The sequence below is a fragment of the Nylanderia fulva genome, unplaced genomic scaffold, assembly GCF_048542155.1.
Source record: "Nylanderia fulva isolate GAGA-0341 unplaced genomic scaffold, ASM4854215v1 Scaffold97, whole genome shotgun sequence".
Classification (NCBI taxonomy): domain Eukaryota; kingdom Metazoa; phylum Arthropoda; class Insecta; order Hymenoptera; family Formicidae; genus Nylanderia; species Nylanderia fulva.
The window spans coordinates 61,026-87,268 of NW_028191101.1; the positions used below are offsets into that span (position 1 = coordinate 61,026).

General features: G+C 39.3%; 4 protein-coding genes across 4 annotated transcripts; all 4 read right to left on the reverse strand.

Annotated features, from left to right (window-relative positions):
- Positions 1–8,201: 8,201 nt before the first annotated feature.
- Positions 8,202–9,086, reverse strand: LOC114943326 (uncharacterized). The gene has a single exon (XM_029318913.2). It carries the CDS (start codon positions 9,084–9,086, stop codon positions 8,202–8,204), a length of 885 nt encoding a protein of 294 aa, XP_029174746.2.
- A 767-nt stretch (positions 9,087–9,853) lies between these two features.
- Positions 9,854–11,260, reverse strand: LOC146719486 (uncharacterized). Its single transcript, XM_085490113.1, has one exon. It carries the CDS (start codon positions 11,258–11,260, stop codon positions 9,854–9,856), a length of 1,407 nt encoding a protein of 468 aa, XP_085346239.1.
- A 142-nt stretch (positions 11,261–11,402) lies between these two features.
- LOC114927959 (uncharacterized) lies at positions 11,403–13,416 on the reverse strand. Its single transcript, XM_085490114.1, is given in 2 exon segments — positions 11,403–11,799; positions 11,852–13,416. Coding segments are annotated over 2 exon segments (1,962 nt in total).
- Positions 13,417–17,156: 3,740 nt separating this feature from the next.
- LOC146719487 (uncharacterized) lies at positions 17,157–18,719 on the reverse strand. Its single transcript, XM_085490115.1, has 3 exons — positions 18,635–18,719; positions 17,673–18,526; positions 17,157–17,189 (listed from the first exon to the last, which is right to left on the reverse strand). The coding sequence occupies exons 1-3, from the start codon at positions 18,717–18,719 to the stop codon at positions 17,157–17,159; spliced, it is 972 nt and encodes a 323-aa protein (XP_085346241.1).
- Positions 18,720–26,243: the final 7,524 nt, after the last annotated feature.

Here is a 26,243-nt window from a genome sequence, read left to right on the forward strand (position 1 = left end):
TTGAAAGTTTTACACAGCTTCAAATATCTACTCTCGAAGTCATTTATTGAGCAAAAATTGTCTCGCAAGTAATCCCCACAATAGGATCTCTCCTAATAACAGAGTATCCAATAATAAATTAGGGACACTCGCACTACGTATATATATGTATATATACGTATACAAATATATATTCACAAATATTTCCGCCTCGCAGCGCGTGGCCTTATATCCTCACTCAGCGGAATTCTAACTGCGAGAAAAAACGCCGCGTAGCGGCAAAGGTACGAACGAGTGCACGACTTTACGGACGGGAAAATTTTCCGCGAGTACTTTCGCGCGCAGTCTTGTCTGGTGGTGTAGCATATGTTACAGGCGTTTTACTGTGGAAATTGTGGCTTAAACACCATAATTATATTTTGTGTATATATTAATTTAAAATTTTCATTTATAAGTGCCATATTATACACTCTTTCATTTTACAAAACATTGATCTGATATTCAATAAATCGAAAATTAAATATTGAACTAATGAAAACAGTTTCTTTCAAATGATTAAATTGCTCAGAAACATATATAGTAAATGCAAAATATAAAACTACACTGACTTCTTTCTTAAAGATTTGAACGGTCAATTTCATATTCATTTAAAACATGATATGCCTTTTTTATTTTTGTGCTCTCCAATCCTCAAGTTGCAAAAATATATTTTTTAATAAATTTTTTTTATAACATAACTCTATTAATCTCACAACGCAATAATCGATTTAACATTTCCACATGAAAAAATATTCATGTAAATATATGTTTAGAAATATATGTAAATATTACATATATTTAGAAATATATGTACAATATGTATATTTATATTTCTTTATTTGTTATTGCTTTATAATCATTACTATATTTGCAAAATGTAATTTATATGTATAAATTTATATTATATATATAAATTATTTTATACAAATATGTATTTATATTAAAATTTTTATTTGTTATTATACTTAAGTAATAACTTACTTAATAAAGTAATAACAAATAAAAAAATTTATAATTTAATTTTATTATTATTCGACACATTTGAATAAAAAAATAAGAAATTCTAGAACAAAAGAACATTTTACTTACAGACAAGTAACGCAGTTTACTAAACTTATATTTTATTAACGCTCGTATTTTTATTTCTGATAATAATTCTTTCTAATTTGATAATATTATAGATTTGTAATTAAGTACAAATATGTTAGAAGAAATTCTGCTCGAAATTCGTGTGACGATTTTACATAATGAAAGTAATTTTAAAAAAAGAGAAATGATTTTTATTAAGAAACACAGGAACTCTATTAATTTGCAACGAGATACGAAAAATATAAATGTAATTTATGACAATATTTTAAACTTAATTTAACAACTTTGACTTTCTTATATGTTTATTTATTTTTGTTCAGTTTGCTTCTTTTTACTTTATCCTTCAATAATGTCTCTTTTCTCGTTATCAAGGCCATTGAAACTAGATGGAGCGACATCGAAAATAATACTAGTTTTAGTTTTGATCAATTTAAATACGCAGTGGAGTTAATTTTAGATTCGACTAGCTTTTCTTTTAATGGGGTATTTATGAACAAACCTTTGGTACACCAATAATTCACCTTTGTCACCCATACTAGCAGATATCGTTATGGATGATTTGGAAACAAAATGCCTCGATAAGTTAGATTTTCGTATTTCTTTATATTTTAGATACGTTGACGATATTTTAACAGTAATTCCAAAAGATGAAATTGATGTCATTCTTAAGACATTTAATGAGTTTCATGATCGCTTAAAATTCACATATGAAATCGAAACTAATAACAGGATAAATTTTCTAAATACTACAATAATAAGAACACAAGGAAGATTAATTATCAATTGGTACAGAAAACCGACGTTTTCAGGTAGATACATAAATTATTTGTCAAATCATCCAGAGAAATACAAAATTAATACCATTATAAATTTAATGGATTACGCGATCCTACTGTCTAACGACAAATTTCATAGGCAGAATATTGAAATTGTGAAGGGAATCTTAGTTAACAATGGTTTTCCATTGAATATTGTCAACCGCATTGTTAATAAACGCCTCAGATTTTTAAGACACAATAAGAATAATAATGAACCGCGTTGTCAACAGAAATTTGACTTAAAATCTTATTTTACATTGCCTTACATAACCCATCTCAGTGACAATATAAAAAATTCTCTCTCAAAGTTTGGTTTAAATGTAGTGTATTCGATCCCGAAAAAATTAAATAGGATTATCAATCACGGTAAAGATAACATTTGAAAATTGAATAGAACTGAAGTGATATACAAAATTGTATGTAAAAATTGTACTTTTTCTTACATGGACAAACAAAAAGACACCTGAAAACCCGCATTAGGGGGAACAAAAATAATATTAAATTACATAAAAGTAATTACTCTGTAGTGAGCAAACATAGAATTGAATTTGGACACGATTTTGACTGGGATAATCCGCGATAATTTTACATCATGAGAAAAATACTAAAAAAAGAGAAATAGCTGAGATGTTTTATATGAAAAAGTGTAATAAAACATTAAATTCTTATAAATTTAAAGATATAAGACAAGCAGTAAGAGCCAACTCGCGGATGACAGTGCGTTATCCTAACGAAACTAAATTTTTCGTTAGGATTAAGAATCTGTGCACAAGGCACCAAATATTTTACTTGGTCACGGCCAAGATTTAAAATATGAAATAATCTCATATTTGAGATTTAATTTCAATAACCCTTTCACCCCCCTACGGATATAAGTTATTAAATTCTTAGATAGACACTGAAAGGAGAATGTCCAAAAAGTGCGATTTTTTGACCTCGAGCGGAAAGTAAAATTCGAGTTGTTTTAGGTCTCATTCATCCAGAATAATGTCAAAACCATAGTGGTTTTTCCTGCAGAAATTCAGAAAACATTTAAATGTTATCATATGTTTAGAGAAAATCACGTCAATCAATATCTCACAATAAATCGAGATTGCTTGATGTTTCAGTCGAATATTTTGGAAAATATTTTGGTAACACCAACTTTCCAAGATCATTTAGACCGATTTTAATGTCAGTCAATAATAAATTGAATAATATATGTATATACAGGGTGTCTAACGTCCGACCTGGGCTCTTTATCTTGGAAACGACTTAAGATACGAAAAAAGTTTCAAACAAAAGTTGTAGGATTATGAGGGTGACATAAGATCGTGCCATTGATTTGACCTTGAATAGTCATTTGAAGGTCACGTGAAAGTTACCTTCAATTTCTTAAACGGAACTACCGATTTTTTTACATATTCTTGTATGTTATTTCAAAAGCTTTACAAAACCCTATACTAACATATGTTTTTATAGAGTTTTTGTTGAGTTATAAAGGTTTGAAGTTAACAAATTTTTTGATATGAAATGTAAAATATCTCATAAATATATCGCATAAAGTCAAAAAGCGGGAGGGATATCAAAGTGGGAACGTGGAACGTCCGAAGTCTTTACAGACCTGGGGCGTTCCAATCGATGGTCGGGGAGGTCGAAAAGTACGGAATAGTAGTCGTCGCGTTGCAAGAAACAAAATGGACCGGGGAGGGTTCACTTATCGCGGGTTCATATACGTTTCACTATGGAGAGTCGGAGACCCATAGTTTTGGCGTCGGTTTCATGATTAATAAGAAAATTTTGTCGGCGGTAAAAAACGTTAAATTTATAAACGAAAGACTAGGATTGCTCGTTGTGCAAGGCCGATGGTACAAGATCGCGATAATCAATGTGCACGCGCCGACGAAAGATAAAGATGACGAAATTAAAGACGGATTCTACGAGGAACTTGAACGCCTCGTGGACCAATTGCCGAATGATTACATGAAAATAGTCTTGGGGGATTTTAACGCGAAGATCGGTAAAGAGGACTTTTTTAGATCAACGATCGGGCTTGAAAGCTTGCACGAGGAAAGTAACGATAACGGAGTAAGAGTGATTAACTTTGCGACCGGCAAAAATCTTATCGTCAAAAGCACATATTTTAGACATAAAAATATCCATAAACAAACTTGGATTTTCCCGGATGGAAATACGCGTAACCAAATTGATCATGTTCTTGCAGATAAACGGCGCCACACGAACGTACTCGATGTTAGGTTGTGACCGAACGCGCATACGGTTGGTATCCATTACCTCGACTTACCGGTCCAGAGGCCCCGCTTTGATCGTTGAACGGTCGCCAGTTGCTTTGACCAACAATAGCAACAAGGTTATGAAGAATCGGATTAAATCCCGCCGTGCCAAGAACGATCCTGAGATGCTGCCTCTTACTGTCGTCTCGGTTTCCGGCCACGTCCTCCTTAGAAGATGGCCGCTGGTTCTAGGTTAAATAACTTTTACCTAACGCGTTTTTTGCTTAACGGGTGGATTCCGATTGTCTTAATTGTTCTCCTCTTTATTTTCAGGTTCGCGTGGGATTCTAGGATCACCAGTATGCAGCTTCGACTTTTTTTGGTAATCATACCTTAATACTTTTTTTGCACGGAATAATGAAACTAATCAACTGGTATAAAGAAAACAGATAATTGTTTTAAAAAAATGTAAAATTCAACATGCATACTTTTTTAATAAGTAATTATGTTTTTTTTTTTTAAGTAAGAAAGTTGAATGCCAGTAAGAAAAACCAATGGGAAAATATTTAATGTTACGTTTTTTTACACCAACTGATTGGTTCATTATTTCATGCTTTGGTTAACTTGCGCGTTACGTTTGGAAGTACAATAAGAGTCGGGAATTAAATAACGTGAGAGGCATTAATTGTAATTAACTGAAAGTATACTCTTCGAGGAACACAGTCTTTAAAGAATCGATACATGAATATAAAAACGTTCGGATTAAAAATGTGCGTCCGTACGCGGCGACTGTCGAAAACGGAATTTCTCGCATGCAAAACTGTTCTCCCTATCTCCTGCCTCAAAACGCCCTTCGATAGGCATCGAGAGGCTTCGCGAATTTTCTATATGTTTTACTTGCTTTGTTTTTGTACTACTCGTCTTTCGTCTCGTCTGTTATATTTTATTTATGTTTATTTGTGTCTTTGTCCTTTTCGTATGTGTGAGTGACCGTATTCGTATAAGTGTTCTTCGCTTGATTATTTTAGGGAAGTATGTGACGATGTAATTGCCACAATGCAAAACAATATTAAGGTACGATTACCAAAAACTGAATATGTTACAGGATATTTTACATTTTATGTCAAAAAATTGTTAACTTCAAACCTTTATAACTCAACAAGAACTCCATGAAAACATATTTTAGTATAGGGTTTTGTAAAGCTTTTGAAATAACATATAAGAATATGTAATGAAAAATAGGTAGTCCTTTTAAAGAATTTGAAGGTAACTTTTACGTGACCTTCAAATGACTATTCAAGGTCAAATCAATGTCACGATCTTATGTCTCCTTCAAAATCCTACAATTTTTGTTTGTAACTTTTTTTGTATCTTAAGTCGTTTCCAAGATAAAAAGGCCAAGTCGGACTTTAGGAATACCCTGTATATATATTATTCAATTTATGATTAACTGACATTAAAATCGGTCTAAATGATCTTGGAAAGTTGGTGTTACCAAAATATTTACCAAAATATTTGACTGAAACATCAAGCAATCTCTATTTATTGCGAGATATTGATTTACGTGATTTTCTCTAAACATATGATGATATTTAAATGTTCCTTGCATTTCCAGGAAAAAGCACTATGGTTTTTACAATATTCTAGATGTAAAGATCTTCTGAGATCTAAAACAACTCGAATTTTACTTTCCGCTCGAGGTAAAAAAATTGCACTTTTTGGACATTCTCCTTTTAGTGTCTATCTAAGAATTTAATGTATTATTACACTTTTTTATATAAAACATCTCAGCTATTTCTCTTTTCTTAGCATTTTTCTCATGATGTAAAATTATCAGATTATCCCAGGCAAAATCGTGTTCAAATTCAACTCTATGTTTGCTCACTAAAGAGTAATTACTTTCATGTAATTTAATATTATTTTTATTCTCTAATGCGGGTTTTCAGGTGTCTTTTTGTTTGTCCGATGTAAGAAAAAGTACAATTTTTACATACAATTTTGTATATCACTTCAGTTCACTTCTATTCAATTTTAAAATCTTATCTTTACCGTGATTGATAATCTTATTTAATTTTTTCAGAATCGAGTATATTACATTTAAACCAAACTTTGAGAGAGAATTTTTTATATTGTCCCTGAGATGGTTTATGTAAGGCAATGTAAAACAAGATTTTAAGTTTCAAATTTTTGTTGACAACGCGGTTCATTATTATTCCTATTGTGTCTTAAAAATCTGAGGCGTTTATTAACAATGCGGTTGACAATATTCAATGAAAAACAATTGTTAACTAAGATTCCCTTTACAATTTCCTTATTCTGCCTATGAAATTTGTCGTTAGACAGTAGAATCGCGTAATCCATTAAATTTATAATGGTATTAATTTTGTATTTCTCTGGATGATTTGACAAATAATTTATGTATCTACCTGAAAACGTCGGTTTTCTGTACCAATTGGTAATTAATCTTCCTTGTGTTCTTATTATTGTAGTATTTAGAAAATTTATCCTGTTATTAGTTTCGATTTCATATGTAAATTTTAAGCGATCATGATACTCATTAAATGTCTTAAGAATGACATCAATTTCATCTTTCGGAATTACTGTTAAAATATCGTCAACGTATCTAAAATATAAAGAAATACGAAAATTTAACTTATCAAGGCATTTTGTTTCCAAATCATCCATAACGATATCTGCTTGTATGGGTGACAAAGGTGAATTATTGGTGTACCAAAGGTTTGTTCATAAAATACCCCATTAAAAGAAAAGCTAGTCAAATCTAAAATTAACTCCACTGCGTATTTAAATTGATCAAAACTAAAACTAGTATTATTTTCGATGTTGCTCCATCTAGTTTCAATGGCCTTGATAACGAGAAAAGAGACATTATTGAAGGATAAAGTAAAAAGAATTAAACTGAACAAAAATAAATAAACATATAAGAAAGTCAAAGTTGTTAAACTAAGTTTAAAATATTGTCATAAATTACATTTATATTTTTCGTATCTCGTTGCAAATTAATAGAGTTCCTGTGTTTCCTAATAAAAATCATTTCTCCAATTTCTCTTTTTTTAAAATTACTTTTATTATGTAAAATCGTCACACGAATTTCGAGCAGAATTTCTTCTAACATATTTGTACTTAATTACAAATATATTATCAAATTAGAAAGAATTATTATTAGAAATAAAAATACGAGCGTTAATAAAATATAAGTTTAGTAAACTGCGTCACTTGTCTGTAAGTAAAATATTCTTTTGTTCTAGAAATTCTTATTTTTTATGCAAATGTGCCGAATAATAATAAAATTAAATTATAAATTTTTTTATTTGTTATTACTATATTAAGTAAGTTATTACTTAAGTATAATAACAAATAAAAAATTTAATATAAATATATATTTGTATAATATAATTTATATATATAATATAAATTTATACATATAAATTATATTTTGCAAATATAATAATGATTATAAAGCAATTGTTCACACTTCGAAGGTTTTTTCTTCTTTTTTTTTTTTTTAACTTATTATCGATTTAATGTGAACGTTAATGAATAGCCGGGACCGCTCCGAAAGAACGCGAGGTAGGAACCAAGGGAGCAGTGGCGTGGAGATACTGAAGGCGGAGTAACTTTGAATCGTTTAACTTTTGAAAAATATTATATTACTTGAGAGCATGTTCTCGCTCAACAGCTCCTTACAGAATAATGCGAGAATCGCCACGTACGGCGAAACTTCCTGATTTTCCCGACTGAGAAGGGGAACCAAAATCACGCATCAGCCGGATGACACGTGTCTAAATGGACGCAAACATCGGTGAACGCGAACCGAGGAGCGAAAACATTGACATAAGCTCCTTGGTGTTTTCAAATTTGAAGGTTTAACGAGCTGATCGATAGCCTTCTAATTATTATTTTTATTCGTGTCTAAACATACCGCCCGCCTCGAAACCATCGTTTCGAAATGACTTGAACAACAAAAAAAAGGGGCGACTGGTGAAGCGATCGGTATGTCGTTTTACAGAGTGAGTTCAAAGCGATATCTGGAGTCTGACCTTAATTACGTAAGGTTGTCCAGGCTTTCGACGTCTATCGGAAGTAAGCATAATTTGACAATAGGCCGAGTATATTCGGAAGTCGCGGTTTTCACCGTCGCGACGCGAATCAAACCGTCTGGACCCGGGTGACATCGGATGACGCGAGCTAAGTCCCATTTACAAGGCGGAAGGAGAGAATTGCGTAACAGGACCAGCGACCCGACGCGAACTCCGTTTTTCGAAACTTGCTTCCATTTGACGCGTTGTTGCAAGGTATTGACGTAGTCCTGCTGCCAGATTTTCCAGAAACGTTCTGTGAGCTGGCGAACAAGTTGCCAGCGCGTCAAGCGGTTCTCAGCTAGATGCAGTACAGAGGGTTCAGGCGCGATCGTAATCGCGGACCCGATCAAGAAATGACCGGGCGTCAGAGAATCGCAATCGTCGACGGAATCGGTGAGAGGCGCGATAGGGCGCGAGTTTAGGCAGGCCTCAATGTTGCAGAGAATTGTTGTGAACTCTTCGAACGTAAGAGTGTGTGAACCGACGATTCTGCGAAGATGATACTTGACACTGCGAACCCCGGCCTCCCATAGTCCGCCGAAGTGAGGCGCGGATGGAGGCATAAAGTGCCATGACACCCCGTCGGAAGCGGCACTATTTTGAAAATTTGGATCGCGCAGCGCGGCTCGAAATGATGCGGCCAATTCGCGATCGGCGCCTACAAACGTGGTTCCATTATCAGAGTAGACTGATTCAGGCATGCCACGTCGGGAGCAGAATCTTGAAAAGGCGCCTAAGAAGGCTGGAGTGGAATAACTCTCGACTAATTCTAAATGTATGGCTCGCGTGGCCATACAGACGAAGATGGAGATGTAGGCTTTGCGGGAAGCGACACCGCGTCCCGACATTGATCTGATTAAAACGGGACCAGCATAATCGAGACCACAATTAATAAACGCGCGCGCAGGAGGAGAAACGCGCACCGAAGGCAAGTTTCCCATCAATTAATTGGGAGTAGCTGCCTTTTCACGCGTGCATACTACGCAGCGGAAAACGACAGCTTTGACAATATTTCGAGCACGCAATATCCAGTACTCTCGACGAAGAGTAGCTAGAGTTAATTGAGGCCCCGCGTGAAGAGATCTTAAATGTACGTGCTGCACGAGGAGGTTTACAAGAGAATGTGCAGCTAAGATTATAGGATGTTTTTCGGAGAACCGCATGGGGGCACGCGACAGCCGCCCGCCAACGCGGATTAGTTTGTCTTCGCCGAGAAATGGCGTTAAAGACAACAATGCACTCTTTGCTGGAATCGAACGTTGCTGCAACAAAGATTCCTTTTCCCGCGCGAATAATTCTGATTGAATTTGCGACAACCAAAAGTCTCGTGCTTTTCTACATTCGAGCGCGGAAATTGACCGGGAGCCTTCGTCGCATGTGTCGCGCGGCACCGAGTGTCTTTTAAGCTTTGAGATGAATCTCATGATGTAGGCGGTGACACGAATTAAACGCGGCCACGAAGAGTACCGTGCGGCAAGGTCCCATGGTTTTCGTCGCGACACGAGATGAGACGCCGCGTTTTCTTTTCGCTCCATCGTAGGGCATCGAAAGAGACGAATCGAATGGCGCCGGCCATTCGGATTCAGAAAAATGTAACCATGCAGATCCCCGCCACCTAGAGCGTGTGAGAGGTAAAATTCTCACCGGGTATACCGCGTGACGCGCAATCCGCGGGATTGTGATCAGTGGGGACGTGTCTCCATTGCGCGTTTGGGAGTCTAGATTGTATTTCAGAGACGCGATTCGCGACGAACGTCTTCCACTTTGATGGATGTTGCGCCACCCACGCGAGAACTACCGTGGAATCGGTCCAACAGTGGCAAGAATCTGCAGGGAGATGCAGGGATGATTTGACAAAATCGATTAGTTTCGCGAGTAACACGGCAGCGGCGAGTTCCAGCTGTGGAATACTTAATGTTTTTATCGGCGCGACTTTTGATTTTCCGATTAACAATCGTACTGTTATTTCACCGGATAACGAAACTATTCGAATATACACGGCGGCAGCGTAAGCGTGCGAAGATGCGTCTGCAAAACCGTGTAAGTCGCATCTGACGCTATCTGCACCGCGTTGAATCCAGCGGTCCAATTGAAAACCGTGCAGAGCGGCGAGAGATGAGCGAATGGAGTCCCAGCGATCGAGAATGTCAGCGGAAAGCACGTCGTCCCATCCGATTTTGAGCAGCCAGAGTTTCTGAAGGAAAATCTTCGCGACAACAGTAACCGGAGTACTCCACCCCAACGGATCGAACAATCTCGCGATAGTTGACAGGATCGACCGTTTGGTAGTCTGCTCGGAATGCGGAAGTGTGACGTTAAATTGAAAGGCGTCAGAGGACGGATTCCACCGGATGCCGAGAATTTTAAGATGGTCATCTGTTTGAAGCATTTTATCGCAAACTAGACCGTGATCTGCGCTAGCGATATCGCTGAGGAGTTGAGAAGAGTTGCTCGCCCATTTTCTCAGCTCGAATCGGCCTCGACGAAGCAACGCGCATACCTGCTCGCGAACTTGACGAAGAAGAGGTATGTCGTCCGCCCCGAAGAGAATGTCATCGACATAAGTATTTTGCTGCAGAACAATAGCAGCGAGTGGGAAAGAACTACCCTCATCTTGAGCAAGCTGACGAATGACGCGTAGCGCTAAAAATGGCGCACAGGTTGTGCCGTATGTGACAGTAGTGAGCTGATAAGCTCGAGCGGGTTCTGAAGGAGCGCCGCTCCATAGAATTCGCTGGTAATCGATGTCACGCGGGTCCATAACTATTTGGCGATACATTTTTGTTATATCGGCAGCATAAACGTAGCGGAACTGTCGCCAGCGCAGAATGACAGCCGATAAGTCCGCTTGTAACTTTGGCCCGGTGAGCAAGTGATTATTCAACGACGTTGAATTGGTCGTCAGACTCGACGCGTTAAATACGACTCGCAATCTTGTCGTGACGCTGCTGTCGCGAATGACAGGATGATGAGGGAGATACACTTCCTGCGAGGCGACTTGATCGCTCTTCACTTCGTTCATATGTCCTAATGATTCGTAGTCGTGCATAAATTCGGCGTAGGCCGCACGAAGGTCGGAATGTAGAAGGAAGCGACGATGTAATCCTCGCAGGAAGCGTTCAGCCGTGTGGCGCGAATCGCCGATGTCGATCGGCGGACCGCTTTTAAACGGAAAGGCGCACTGTGTATCGACCGTCAGCACCGCGCGAATGCGTGGCTGTGAAATGCTCCTCACACTGCTGCTCTTCAGGGCTGAGGAGAGCCTGTCGAGGAGTTTCTTCGATTTCCCAGAATCGTCTGAGCTCCTGATCTAGAGCCTCCGAATTCGCGCAATGCTGAACGGTGATCGCTCGCGATTGCGTCGACAGCTCGGACATGGGCCCCGACAAAACCCAGCCGAAAATGGTTTGCTGCGCAATTGGCTGCCCAGGGGCGCCTTTACGAACGCCGCTAAGCAGCAATTCGCCATATAAGTCTGCTCCGATCAGGATTTCGATCGGGTCAGCGCTTGTTGGATTCGGATCGGCCAGATTGAGATCGCTTATATAGCTCCAATCATAGCTGGAATTTGCCTTGTAAGGCGAATATTTTGTGAGAGATCTGAGAATCGAACGCGGTTGTCATGAACACGGGAGCAGCTTGATTGATCGGAGCGATCCGAATCTTAGCGGCGAATTGACAAGTTCCGGCGTTCATTCCGCCGACGGCGGAAATCGAGAGTGGTTGGCGAATGCGACGCATTCTGAGAGTTTGTGCGAGACGCTCCGTGATGAAGGTGATCTCCGAGCCTTGATCGAGAAGCGCTCGCACGGTGAGAGTCCGACCCGACGGTGCACCGACGGTGACGCGGGCCGTCGCGAGTAACACTTGCGGGAGCGCGACGCCTGTTAGCTGGGAGCATAATGCCGTGGCCGAAGTAATCGCGATAGAGTCTGACGACACACTCGACGAGGTTTCGTTTTTTTGAGAGACAGCGGATGCAGTTGAGGAAGAAGCCGAGTCAACGTGCAGCATCGAGTGATGCTTGCTTTGGCAAGTTCTGCATGAGTATTGACTTGGACACGTTTGTACAGCGTGCTTTGCGCTCAAACAATTGACGCATCGCTTCGCTTTTAAAATGACTTCAAGGCGTTGACTCGGAGTCCTCCTCAAAAATTGCGGACATTTGTTGATGAAATGCGCGGCCCGAAATAATAGGCACGATAAACCAGCGGCAGTGGCGTTAGCACTGGTAACTTTTGGCGCGCGCAAGAATTTGGAAGCATTAGCCGGAGAGATTTCCTCCAATGCACGAATGCGCGTGTCGAAAAATCGGTCGAGAGCTTCATACGAAGGAATGTTCGGGTCGTCACCGGTTTTTAACTTCCACGCTTTCCGAGTGGCGTGATCAAGTTTTTGCGTGACGATAAAAACTAACATATCGCTCAACATTTGATCGGGTGATCGATTTAAATTTTTTAAAGAAGCGATAGCGCGATTCGCTTTGTCGCAAAGTGCGTTAAGTTCGACAGCGGATTCGCGAGCGACCGTCGGCAGAGAATATAGCGCTGATACGTGCACGTCGACGAGCCGTCGCTTATTGTCGAATCGTGAAACTAATGTTTTCCACGCGATATCAAAATTATCCGCGGTGATTTGAATAGATTTTATAGTATCGAACGCACGACCGGTGAGACTTGAAGCTAGGAAATGCATCCGCGAAAATGCAGTTAATTCGGTATTTTGAATTATGAGAGAAGTAAAGCGATCGCGGAAGCTCTCCCAGTCCTCGACATTTCCCGAAAACGGCGGTAGTTGAATCGGCGGCAAATGAGTTAAAGAAAAAGACGATGGTTCAGCGGTACTTATCGTGGACTGCGACAGGCTCGTTCTGGTGGGCGTTGGATCCAGCTCTTCGAGACAGTCGGCCNTGTAGTCGAGGGTTGTCTCGTAGTATTCCTCGCAATTTTCGAAAATCGTGTTCGAAAAGTAGTCCATGGTCCGCTGCTGCTCGGCGGTGAACGCTCGTGCCAAGATAGCGTGCTTCTCGATGCACCGTGTTCAGGTCTCCTTCAAGGTTGACATTCGTTGACGAATCTTAGCCGCCGTGTAATTGGCTCTGCCAACTTTTTTAAAGTTGGAGAGCGCTCGCTCTACAGATTGCAGCATTGTTAGCTGCTGCGAGAGATGATCGCTCATCGTGTTGGCTGTCTCCACCTTGGGTGCGGGCGACACGATGACTCCGTCACTGAGGTCCAGCAGAGAGAGATAGAGAGAGAGAGACGATCGCACTGCTTTCACCGTGGGTTACCTCGATCCGGCTCGAAGGACCAACTTTTATGTTCACACTTCGAAGATTTTTTCTTCTTTTTTTTTTTTTAACTTATTATCGATTTAATGTGAACGTTAATGAATAGCCGGGACCGCTCCGAAAGAGCGCGAGGTAGGAACCAAGGGAGCAGTGGCGTGGAGATACTGAAGGCAGAGTAACTTTGAATCGTTTAACTTTTGAAAAATATTATATTACTTGAGAGCATGTTCTCGCTCAACAGCTCCTTACAGAATAATGCGAGAATCGCCACGTACGGCGAAACTTCTTGATTTTCCCGACTGAGAAGGGGAACCAAAATCACGCATCAGCCGGATGACACGTGTCTAAATGGACGCAAACATCGGTGAACGCAAACCGAGGAGCGAAAACATTGACATAAGCTCCTTGGTGTTTTCAAATTTGAAGGTTTAACGAGCTGATCGATAGCCTTCTAATTATTATTTTTATTCGTGTCTAAACAGCAATAACAAATAAAAAAATATAAATATACATATATTTCTAAATATATGTAATATTTACATATATTTCTAAACATATATTTACATGAATATTTTTTTATGTGGAAATGTTAAATCGATTATTGCGTTATGAGATTAATAGTTATGTTATAAAAAAAATTCATTAAAAAATATATTCTTGCAACTTGAGGATTGGAGAGCACAAAAATAAAAAAGCATATCATGTTTCGAATGAATATGAAATTGGCCGTTCAAATCCTTAAGAAAGAAGTCAGTTGTTATGTATTCGGGAAAAGTGTGGAAGGTAGGAAACAGTGAGTTACACCCGTGCCGTAAATTCACTAAGAACGATATATATATATTTGTGACTCAAATATACTTGCGGTTTTCTCGCAAGTCTAAACGCAAAAGGCCAAGTCAAGTCGGCCAGCCGCGCGCAGTTCGGGGGCCTGAGCCTCGGCCCGATTCGGCGCAGAACGGTCGACTGCGCCAATGCTAGACGCGCAAGTAGTACAAAACGGCGCGTCCTTTTGAAAACTTATGAATATATCTAACACTTCCCTTCCTTAAGAGCATTCTCCTGCTTGTAAATGAGTTTGAAAGGGAAGCGCAAAACGAAGAAGGAAAAGAAAAAAAAACAAAGAAAAAAAAACAAACAAAAAAAACGAACTAAAAAGGAACGCGTATTCTATGGCGTATGCTGAACAAACGAAAAAAAAAAGAAACAGTGGGAAAACGGAACTTCTATTTGACTGCATAACCCCATCGCTCTGGTTCTCTCCTTTCCCTCGCTGAACGCCTAGGAGTGCCGTTCGGTGGCAAAAAGAGATCTGGCTCCGCTTGCGGTTCAGGGTCATTTGTCGGCTGTCTTGTTTCTCGTACATTTGGTATTGTGGCATTTTCGTCGGGTGGTCTCGATTCATCGAGATTTGGCTCGCTATTTACCCGAGCTCTTTCCGTCTTACGGATTTGGTCGATATGTCTTTTCACTATCCTACCACAATCTAAAACAATTATGTAATGTAATATGCCTATTTTACGCTGTATGTGTCCGAAAACCCATTTTTGTTTTTCTACGTAGTTTCGGCACTGGACTCTTTCTCTCTCGCGTAAAATTCGCCGTTTTATACTCGCATTTACAAAAATTTTCGGCTGTTCGCTTGGATGTATGAAATCCAATCTTGTTTTTATTTGGCGATTGAACATTAACTGAGATGGTGACACGTTCGTTCCACTGTGTGGCATAACTCGGTATTGTAAGAGTATTCTTTGTAACGCGGCATCCAAGTCCGCGTGGTTTGCGTTTGCATTACGTAATGCTTTCTTCAAGGTTTGGACGAATCTTTCAGCTTGTCCGTTAGTTGACGGATTGTACGGTGCTGTCATTTTTGAAATAATGCCATTTTTCTTTAAATATGATTGAAATTCATTTGAAACAAACGTGCGACCATTGTCTGTGATTATGTATTTCGGTATTCCGAAATTCGCGAAAGTTTCTCTACATTTCTTTATTGTAGCTGTAGCGGTTATATTGTGTAATATATATACTACCGGCCACTTCGTGTACGCGTTCACCATTACTAGGAATTGTTTACCCATGAATGGCCCAGCAAAATCCAAGTGTACTCTTTCGAATGGATATGTTGCCGGTTCCCAGACGTGGTTTTCGACTTTTGGTGGGTTGTTTCGCGTTTTGGTACATTCTTCGCAACTAGCTACTAAACGCTCGATGTCCTGGTCGATTCCGGGCCACCAACAATGCCTTCTCGCAAGACCTTTCATTTTCACAACCTCGAAATGTCCGATATGCAACTCGTTCAGAATCTGGCGTCGTTCCGTCTGTGGCACCACAACTCGGTGTCCCCGCATAATTACGCCCGTATGTAAGGTAAATTCCGACATTGGAATTTGAAAACGTCTGTTTGCAGTTACTCCTTTGCCTCTCTCCAGGGCTGTTTTAAGTTCTCTTAACGTATTATCTTTATCCGTCGCGTCCGCCAGATTCTTTGCGGTTGTCGGTAGTGTTTGAAGTACATTATCCTGGAAACTATCTATTACATCAATTTCTAATTGTTCGCCAGCTCGGATCGGGAGTCGGGACAAACAATCCACGTTTGCATGATGCTCTGATTTTTTGTATTTAATGTCGTAAATAAATCCTTGTAGGAACAACGCGTAGTGTTGCATGCGTAGTGTACTGTACAATGGGGGGCTTTTTGCGGGTGAAAAGATTTGAACAAGTGGGCGATGATCTGTGTACAATGTAAATTTGTTCGCGTATAAATACTAGTGAAATTTCTTTACTCCAAAAATGATAGCAAACGCCTCCTTATCGATTTGAGAATACTTTTTCTGAGTTTCTGAGAGTGTTTTAGATGCATATTGAATGACCCTCTCCGATCCGTCTAGATACACGTGTGACAGTACTGCCCCGACCCCGTACGGGCTCGCATCGGTGGCGAGTATTAACGGTAGCTTTGTATCGTAATGAACCAGGAATTTGTCGCTTTGGAAAGCCTTTTTTGCAGCGTAAAAAGCGGTATCGCACTCTTTTGTCCAAATGAACGCAGTATTTTTCTGTAGAAGGCGATTTAGCGGGTACAGGAGTGAACTTAGATTTTTAATAAATCTACCGTAGTAGTTGATTAGTCCGATGAAGGCTCTGACTTCCGTTACATTTTTTGGTTTTGGCATATCGTTTATTGCTTCTATCTTTTTGTGTTCTTTATGAATTCCCACGCGATCAATCCTGTATCCGCAAAATTCTATGCTCTCTTTAAAAAATTCGCTTTTTTCCGTATTTATCCGCAAATTGTAGTTTTGTAAACGTTCGAACACTTTTTCTAGACGCTCTAAATGTATCTCGTCCGTAGGTTCGCTGACCTTTATATCGTCCAGGAATACACTGACCACGGGGATATCTCGTAAGATATTCTCGATTTCTCTCTGCCAAATCGCGGGGGCCGACGCGATACTGTACATCAAACGCGTCGGACGATACAGTCCTTTTGGAGTGTTTAAAGTCAACGCTGGTCTATCTTCCGGATTTACTTCTAATTGTAAATAAGCTTGTTGCAAATCAATCTTTGAAAAGGTAACCCCTCCCCGCCAAGATTGAGAATAACTCATCGACGGTTGGTAAGGGGTGCTCATCCACTACTAGTTGCGGATTTACTGTAACGCTGTAATCGCCGCAAATGCGGACTCGATTATTCTTTTTGAGTACCGGAACGATCGGTGTTGCCCATTCCGATGAATTTACTTTTTCGAAAACTCCGTTTTCGACTAACTCGTTTAATTCTCGCTCTATTAGCGGTAGAAGTTTAAAGGGAACGCTTTGCGACTTTAAAAAAATCGGTTTCGTATCTGGCTTGAAAGACAGGCGGGCCTGTAATCCCGTAATCCTCGAAAGTCCCGAGGTAAACGTATTCTGGTATTTGCTCAAAATTTCCTGTAATTTATTTTGACGCACTGTTGCTAGGGAATGTACCGTATTTGTATCCGCCTCTCGAAGGAATGTACTCAATGGGCGTTTACCCAAAAATTTACGTAACTATTCTTGCCCTAACAACGGTTCTTTGACTAATTTTGTTAAGTAAATATTTAACGCGTAAGAAACACCTCGATAGTGTGCTGTTACCGTAATAATAACCTTCTATTTTTACCTTCTGTTTAGAGTACGTACTCAATTGAATGTCTGTTTTATGCACGGCAACTTTAGTGAAAAGACATATCGCTTGTTCGTAATTCATGATCGTTACGGCTGCCCCCGAGTCTACCTCAAACGTAACCCGGATGCCATTTACCTTTACTGTCGTGTGAAATTTTTCACGGTTCTCGATGTGTTCCAAAGACAGGATCTCATTTAACTGATTTGCTTCACGGTTACGGAAACAGACGGCCTGTAAATGTCCCTTTTTTCCGCAATCCTTGCACTCAATATCCCGGCTGAGCGTGCATTTGGTGGCCAGATGTCCTTTTCCACACCTGTAACAATTTACATTTGTATTTGAGTTAGCGCGTACATTTGGTGCCTTAGGTTTATTGAAGTTTTTCCTTGTATTTGTGTCCTTCGTTGCCGGCTTCTGCGATCTCGCCCAAGGTCCTCTTTGTTTTGATGCCTTGTTGTTGACGTAGTTCACCGCGACCTCGGTCCTGGAATGTAGTTGATCTGTGTCTCGTTCCGATAATTCCATGCCGGTGGCAACGAGCACTGCCTTATCGAAGGTAAGGTCCCTCGTCTCCAAAAGCCGAGATTGTATTCGTTTACTTAATAAACCGAACACAAATTGATTCCGCAACGCAGTTTGCAAGTAGTCCCCGAAATTGCAGTTGATGCTGAGCTTATGCAGTGCGGCGACGTACTGTTGTATCGTCTCCTCGTCCGCCTGCTTTCGTTGGTGGAAACGGAAGTTTTTTGTAATCTTGAGAGGAACCGGCGCGTACACGTCCGCCAATAATCGCTTTAATTCGTTGTACGTTTTTGTGTATGGATCGCCTGGCTCTACTTTATTGCTCACTATGTCAAACGCCGTCGGACCAATGTAGTGTAAGAGGTACGGCACTCGAGATGCTTCCGGAATCCGGAAAAGCGTGAACGCCCCTTCCAATCGTTGTAGCCATCAACGCCACGCGCCTTGTTTCGGGTCAAAAGACTCGATGGTGAAATTTGCCTGTACCATCGGCTGTATTGCCGTCGGCGGATGCGTCATCGTACTTAGCGTTCAGAACTTGATACTGTTCCACGCTGTGGCACGTGGTTGGTTTGCTTCCAAGATTTATTCAGTTTTCACTAGCTTCGCACACTCAATATCCCATCCTCGTCGCCAGAATTGTTTTGTATTCGGGAAAAGTGTGGAAGGTAGGAAACAGTGAGTTACACCCGTGCCGTAAATTCACTAAGAACGATATATATATATTTGTGACTCAAATATACTTGCGGTTTCCTCGCAAGTCTAAACGCAAAAGGCCAAGTCAAGTCGGCCAGCCGCGCGCAGTTCGGGGGCCTGAGCCTCGGCCCGATTCGGCGCAGAACGGTCGACTGCGCCAATGCTAGACGCGCAAGTAGTACAAAACGGCGCGTCTTTTTGAAAACTTATGAATATATCTAACACAGTCAGTGTAGTTTTATATTTTGCATTTACTATACAGGGTGTCCCATAATTCGCGAACCACCGCGAATGGGCAGATAGAGCGTGTTAAACTGAATAGAAAAGTCCTGTATCATTTTGTGATATTCGCAATAATTATTGAGTTATTAACTAAAATATCTAAACGAATGAGCGGGTAGAAAACGGTAGGCCGGACTCGGTGTACATGTTGGATGACTTATTTGTTACATGCCGCTTAGTATCAAAAGTATCATCTTACTTTTCGGCACCACTACATTGGTCGCCGCTCGCTTCATGACGCCGCCTCTCGATCAAATAATGCTTTTTACCTGCTGATTCGTTTAGATATTTTAATAAATAACTCAATAATTATTGCGAATATCGCAAAATGATACAGGACTTTTCTATTCAGTTTAACACGCTCTATCTGCTCATTCGCGGTGGTTCGCGAATTATGGGACACCCTGTATATGTTTCTGAGCAATTTAATCATTTGAAAGAAACTGTTTTCATTAGTTCAATATTTAATTTTCGATTTATTGAATATCAGATCAATGTTTTGTAAAATAAAAGTGTATAATATGGCTCTTATAAATGAAAATTTTAAATTAATATATACACAAAATATAATTATGGTGTTTAAGCCACAATTTCCACAGTAAAACACCTGTAACATATGCTATACCACCAGACAAGACTGCGCGCGGAAGTACTTGCGGAAAATTTTCCCGTCTGTAAAGTCGTGCACTCGTTTGTACCTTTGCCGCTACGCGGCGTCTTTTCTCGCAGTTAGAATTCCGCCGAGTGAGGATATAAGGCCACGCGCTGCGAGGCGGAAGTATTTGTGAATATTTCCGATATATATATATATATATACACACGTAGTGCGAGTGCCACTAAATTATTATTGGACACTCTGTTAATAGAAGAGATCCTATTGTGATTACTTGCAAGACAATTTTTGCTCAATAAATGACTTTTCGAAAGTAGATATTTGAAGCTGTGTAAAACTTTCAAAATTTAAATTCTTATTTTGCGAAACAATGTCGTTTAAAATTGGTCTACTTTTTGGACAATTTCTTTAATTATTTTAATATGTGTATTGTATACGAAAATTATACTGAATTCTGATCATTACTTTTATATTTGATTGTGGTAACTTTTAAGTATATACTGTTAGTACTCTCGATTTTATTACATTTGTCAGAAGTATCAAAGTTATTTTATGAATATTGAGAGAATTTTAGTGAAGATATAATATTATGTATAGAGGACTAGCAGCAATGTGTATCTCTTTTGATTTATAAGAAAATATCTCAAATGAATAGAGAAAACTACTTTTAAAATATCATTCAGGGTAATAAAAGTTTTTATTGAAAAATATAATTAAAAGAGGAAAATAATATTGTGTTATAAGCAATAAGAATAATAGTAATGTTATAATATTAATTTGTTGTAAAATATTAATAATCCTTTTAAGGTTGATTACGATAGTGACAGCAAAAAGAGAGAAAGAAAACAAAAAGTTTATTAATATATAAAATAAAAATATATATTTTAAATTCCCCCCCCCCTTACATGTGAGTCCTTGATGTGGGCAATATACTCACTTTTTTTTTATGTAAATTTCTAATTTACTGGGTTTATTTATTGCTCGCACATTCTATCAAAAATTTTACTTCGCCATAACTCAATAATATTTCAACCTGAGGGATTCTAATTTTACTTTATTTAACTTCTCTTTCATTCATCCAACTTAGAGAAAGGCAAAACGGTTCACCTTGGTTAGCGGTTCAGAGACGGTTCGTTCTCTTAAGTGAATTGGTTCTTTTATACGATTCATCGGTTCTTTATAAATAATTATTCTTTATCTTTTTTTAATTTATTCTCGTACAAAAAATCTTATAAGAGTTTTAACAAGGCTCTGTAATATAAATATAAATTTAACGTATAAGACGGGCAACAAAAGCCAAATCGCGGATGACAATGCGTTATCCTAACGTAACTAAATAATTTTTCGTTAGAATTAAATACCGGTGCACAAGGCACCAAATTTTTACTTGGACACGGCCAAGATTTTAAATATGAAATAATCTCATATTTTGAGATTTAATTTCAATACCCCTTTTAACCCCCCTACGGAAAATAAATAAATGAATGCAAGAGAAAAATATAGATCCGAAAATCGCTGAATCGGGAATCGAACCCGAGACCTTTCGCTTGCCGGGCGACTGCTCTTCCAGCTGAGCTATTCAGATCCTTTCGATTCTATACTTTTCTCTGTTATATATATTAATGTTGGTAAACAAACGCATTTTTTAAGCCAGCGTGTATCAATATAAGAGTTTTAATTTGGTGCCTTGTGCACCGGTATTTAATTCTAACGAAAAATTATTTAGTTACGTTAGGATAACGCATTGTCATCCGCGATTTGGCTCTTGTTGCCCGTCTTATACGTTAAAAAAATCTTATATTCGCTTATTTAAGCTTAATATAAATCATGAATGTTTAGGAAATACAAAAAATTGTTTTCTTTAATATATATATATTTTTATTATTATTAATAATATATTAATTATAATAAATTAACATTATGTTGCACAACTAAAATTTGATTAATTTTTTTGTTGTTAATCGGCTTCTTTTTTCATTACAAATTTGTCCCGCTTTAGAAAATATTCTTTTACATGGGACTGAAGTTGCAGGGATGCAGAGCCTTTTGAGCATTATTTTATATAAATTTGGGTATAGATTTTTTCTTGTTTCCCACCAAATTAGAGGATCGTTTGTCCTGGTAATGTGGAGTTCGGCCAAATATTTGTCTAACTCTATAATTGCTGCAGTAGAGGGGTTGTGCATTCCTTGAAGATGGCTTATTGCGATATCAAATTCTTTCCAAACTGAGATTGTCGAAGATGTCGTCAAAAGAGGTTGGACTGGTTGAGAATGTTGGGACAAAGACTGTGGAGATTCTTGGTTATTGCAAGCTCTAATTTTTGCTATTAGATTCTGATATGTTGCCTGAAACTTGTTTTCATCTCCGAAGCCCCGCTTTTTAAATCTGGGATCTAAGAAAATTGATTGGGCAATTACATCATTTTCTTCTCTTCCCCCAAATCGGTTTGCCAAACCTTCTATTAATTTGTAACGAAGCACCTTTCCCGACGCCACGGATTGGCTCGTCGGTGCCAGGATTCGGGAAGAGGGGAGACTCAGATTTGCAATGACACACGGTTGTTCTGATAAAAACAGAGTTTATTCAAGCCACCTTTCAATGGTTGACTTGCTATTCAATCCACAGATACAGAGAATATTAAGACGGACGAAACGCGACCAGATTACACGGACGCGGACACGACTTATTGCTAGAATTGACAAATAGAAATATTACGGACGAGACGCGACCAGATTATACGGACGCGGACACGACTGATGGCTAGAATTATCACGGACGAGACACGACCAAGTTATGCGGACGCGGACACGACTTATAACTAAAGTTTCCAACGCGGACACGCGTACGGGCGCCCTGAGAAGGGCGAACTCCGTCGAGCGCCGGTGACTTCCGGGTAGGACCCGGTGATCGAGAACTCTCGGCCTACTCGACGAGAACGCTCGTCGGCCGGGGTGACTTACGGACAGGACCCGGTGACCGAGAACACTCGGCCTGCTCGACGAGAACGCTCGTCGGCCAGGGTGGCTTACGGACAGGACCCGGTGACCGAGAACGCTCGGCCTGCACGACGAGAACGCTCGTCGGCCGGGGTGACTTACGGACAGGACCCGGTGACCGAGAACACTCGACCTGCTCGACGAGAACGCTCGTCGGCCGGGGTGGCTTACGGACAGGACCCGGTGACCGAGAACGCTCGGCCTGCACGACGAGAACGCTCGTCGGCCGGGGTGACTTACGGACAGGACCCGGTGACCGAGAACGCTCGGCCTGCACGACGAGAACGCTCGTCGGCCGGGGTGACTTACGGACAGGACCCGGTGACCGAGAACGCTCGGCCCGCACGACGAGAACGCTCGTCGGCCGGGGTGACTTACGGACAGGACCCGGTGACCGAGAACGTTCGGCCCGCACGACGAGAACGCTCGTCGGCCGGGGTGACTTACGGACAGGACCCGGTGACCGAGAACGCTCGGCCCGCACGACGAGAACGCTCGTCGGCCGGGGTGACTTACGGACAGGACCCGGTGACCGAGAACGCTCGGCCCGCACGACGAGAACGCTTGTCGGCCGGGGTGACTTACGGACAGGACCTGGTGACCGAGAACGCTCGGCCTGCACGACGAGAACGCTCGTCGGCCGGGATGATTTGGAGTGTGGGAGTTGAGGAGTGATCCCTGAGTACGCTCGAGGGACCAGGACGGGACTGGTGCCGAAGCCTTGGCTGCGTCGCTCTTTATACCCGGCGGGCCACCCCACTCTAAGACTCGCTTGGAGGGGGTTGAGTGACGGGTGGGGGCGAAAAAGCGGATTCCCAACGTGTTCATGTGGTGGCCCCGAAAGGGGCCGTTTACATGAGCGCGGATGGCTAGTGACGGCTAATCGGGTCGTCACAAATTTCTTCCCTAAATTTTTTATCATTGATGGTAACGTATTATTCTCTAAATATGTTTTCACTTTTCTGATCATTACTCTAGAGGGAATAGAAGTCTTTGATAGAGAAACATTTTTTTCTGACGATACTTCTATCGTAATTTCGTTAAATATTCGTAGTATATTTATACAGTGCTTCATTAGGTCCCAGTCCTCTGGTTGCAAAGTATTCTTATACCCTAACAATGCCAAAGCAAAAATAATAGGTTCCTTATTTAAAAAAAAAACGATCAAACATATCAAAAGTGGAGTTCCACCGAGTATATCCTGTTTCAATTTTAAATGATCTTTATTTAAATTATTTTGCATCATGCACTTTTGCCAAAGCAAAGCTACTTTGTTTGAAATATTGTACAATACTTTTGGTCTTTTCGACTAAATCTTTAATGTTTTTGTTAATAGTTTTTGTTAATCTTGTGCAACGAGATTGAGTGAATGGGCAAAACAAGAAACATGTCTTAATTTTAAAATATTAACAGCAAATTTTATATTAGCTTCGTTGTCTGTCACTATTGCACAAATTTTAAAATCTATGATGAATTTTTTTAATTCTGTGTCAATCCATTCAGAAATATTTAAACCAGTATGTCTATCACTAAATTCTGAACATTCTAACAAATATGATTTAAAGGTGTAAATTCATGGGACGCTGAAAGCCAGCGTTGAACGCAGTCACGTGACATCACTTTGACGCTAGCGTCAAGCAGAAGTTAGATTATTTCTACTTCAAGCCTCAAACAGCAGTGGTCAAACAATAATATAAATAGAAAATAAGCAATAAAAATGGAAAATGTAAGTAAAACATTATTTTCATTAAAAATCTTTTTTCAATGGTAAAAGTCGACCAAACTGGCAATTATTTATTATAGATAATTAGTTCAAATACAACGTTTCGGCTGTCATTGCAGCCCTTTTCAAGTAAATCTATAAAAAGTTACATAAAAATAATTATAATTTTGATACATTTCATCGCAACAATTAATTATAAATTTATATACAAAAATATGTTACACACCAATAGTTAATGCAAAATAAATTAATACAGTAAATCAAATTCACTGCATACCTCCGACAACATTCACCATTGTTTTAATGAACAATGTAAAATTGACAGAAGTAAGCAAGAAATAAATAGATGTTAACAGTTGGCAAGAATCTTAGTCAATACGCGTTAAAAAATCGAGACAAAACTAATGTGTCTTTTGCAATCTAAAACCTCGTAACAAAGTCAAATAAATAAATAAATAGGTAAAAATAAAAATAATTTAAATAGCGTCAAAAACACGATCATAAATCCCACTAAAATTCCCCGTATCTTTCTGTAAATTAATGCTTTTACTTTGTTTTTTTATATAAAACATTTTTGCAATTTTTCTTTTTCTTGTTTGTTTTTCTTGATGCAAGATAACCGGAGAATCCCAACGGAACTCATGATCGTTGCAAGTCCGATGCAAACTAACGACTGAATGCAATGTAGTGTCTTTTTTGATGTTCTTTGATGCGCGTTTCTAAATGTCTCTTTGTCTGTCCAATATACGTAGAATCACAATTCGCACATTCAATTTTATACACGACATCGGTTCTTTTTAAGTTGTTTATCCTATTTTTTCCTCTTTTTATCAGTGTGTCTAATTTTTTTGGAACGGTATATACTACATCAATTCCATTTTTATTCATGCAACGCGTAATATTCTCGCTCAAATCTCTAATGTAAGGCAACACCATACAATTTCGCGCATCAAATTTATTTCGGTTGCATGAGCTAAGATTACCGTCAAATTTAATTGTCCTAAGTCTTTTGTTAATATTTTTGTTTATAACAGCTAAGGGTGCCGTCACATGAGGCGTAACTTGCGTTAAGCGTAACCTGCGTATTCTAGTGTAATCTAGTGATTTAATAAAAGATACGCCGTGGTTATGCTATTCTGAAGGACGGCATTCACATAGGGCGTATTGCGCGGAACGCGTAACTAATACAACCAATCGTAGATTAGAGTTTCCGTTGTATGCTTTAACAGAAATGCTAAATAGGACTTGTGATTGGTTTTCGTAACCTACGCGTCCCGAATAATACGCTTCATGGGGAACCGATGCTTTGGGTTCCGTAAAACGCGCATATTTAAAATGGCTGGCAAAGTGACAAGTGACAAGATAAACGAAATATGTAGAAGACGAGTTATGCAATTAATAGCACAATTCAAGACATTAGGATGTATTATAGTATTTGCAATCTACATTAAAAAAATACGTAATAATGGATTCTAACATATTATTAATAATTATATGGAAACGATTGCAAAAATGGAGAAAGATGAAGCAAACACTTCAACAGCGGAAAGTTGGGAAACGTCATATAGTAAAACTGTTTGCAATATGGAAATTGATGATTCAAGAGGAAAAAGCTCATAATAGAATATGGGTGCGCCCGATATTTAGAGAAAAACAAAGATTTTTACAAGATGCCGAAATGAGATGCCGAAGATCACGAAATGTTTTATAATTATTGTCGAATGTCAAAA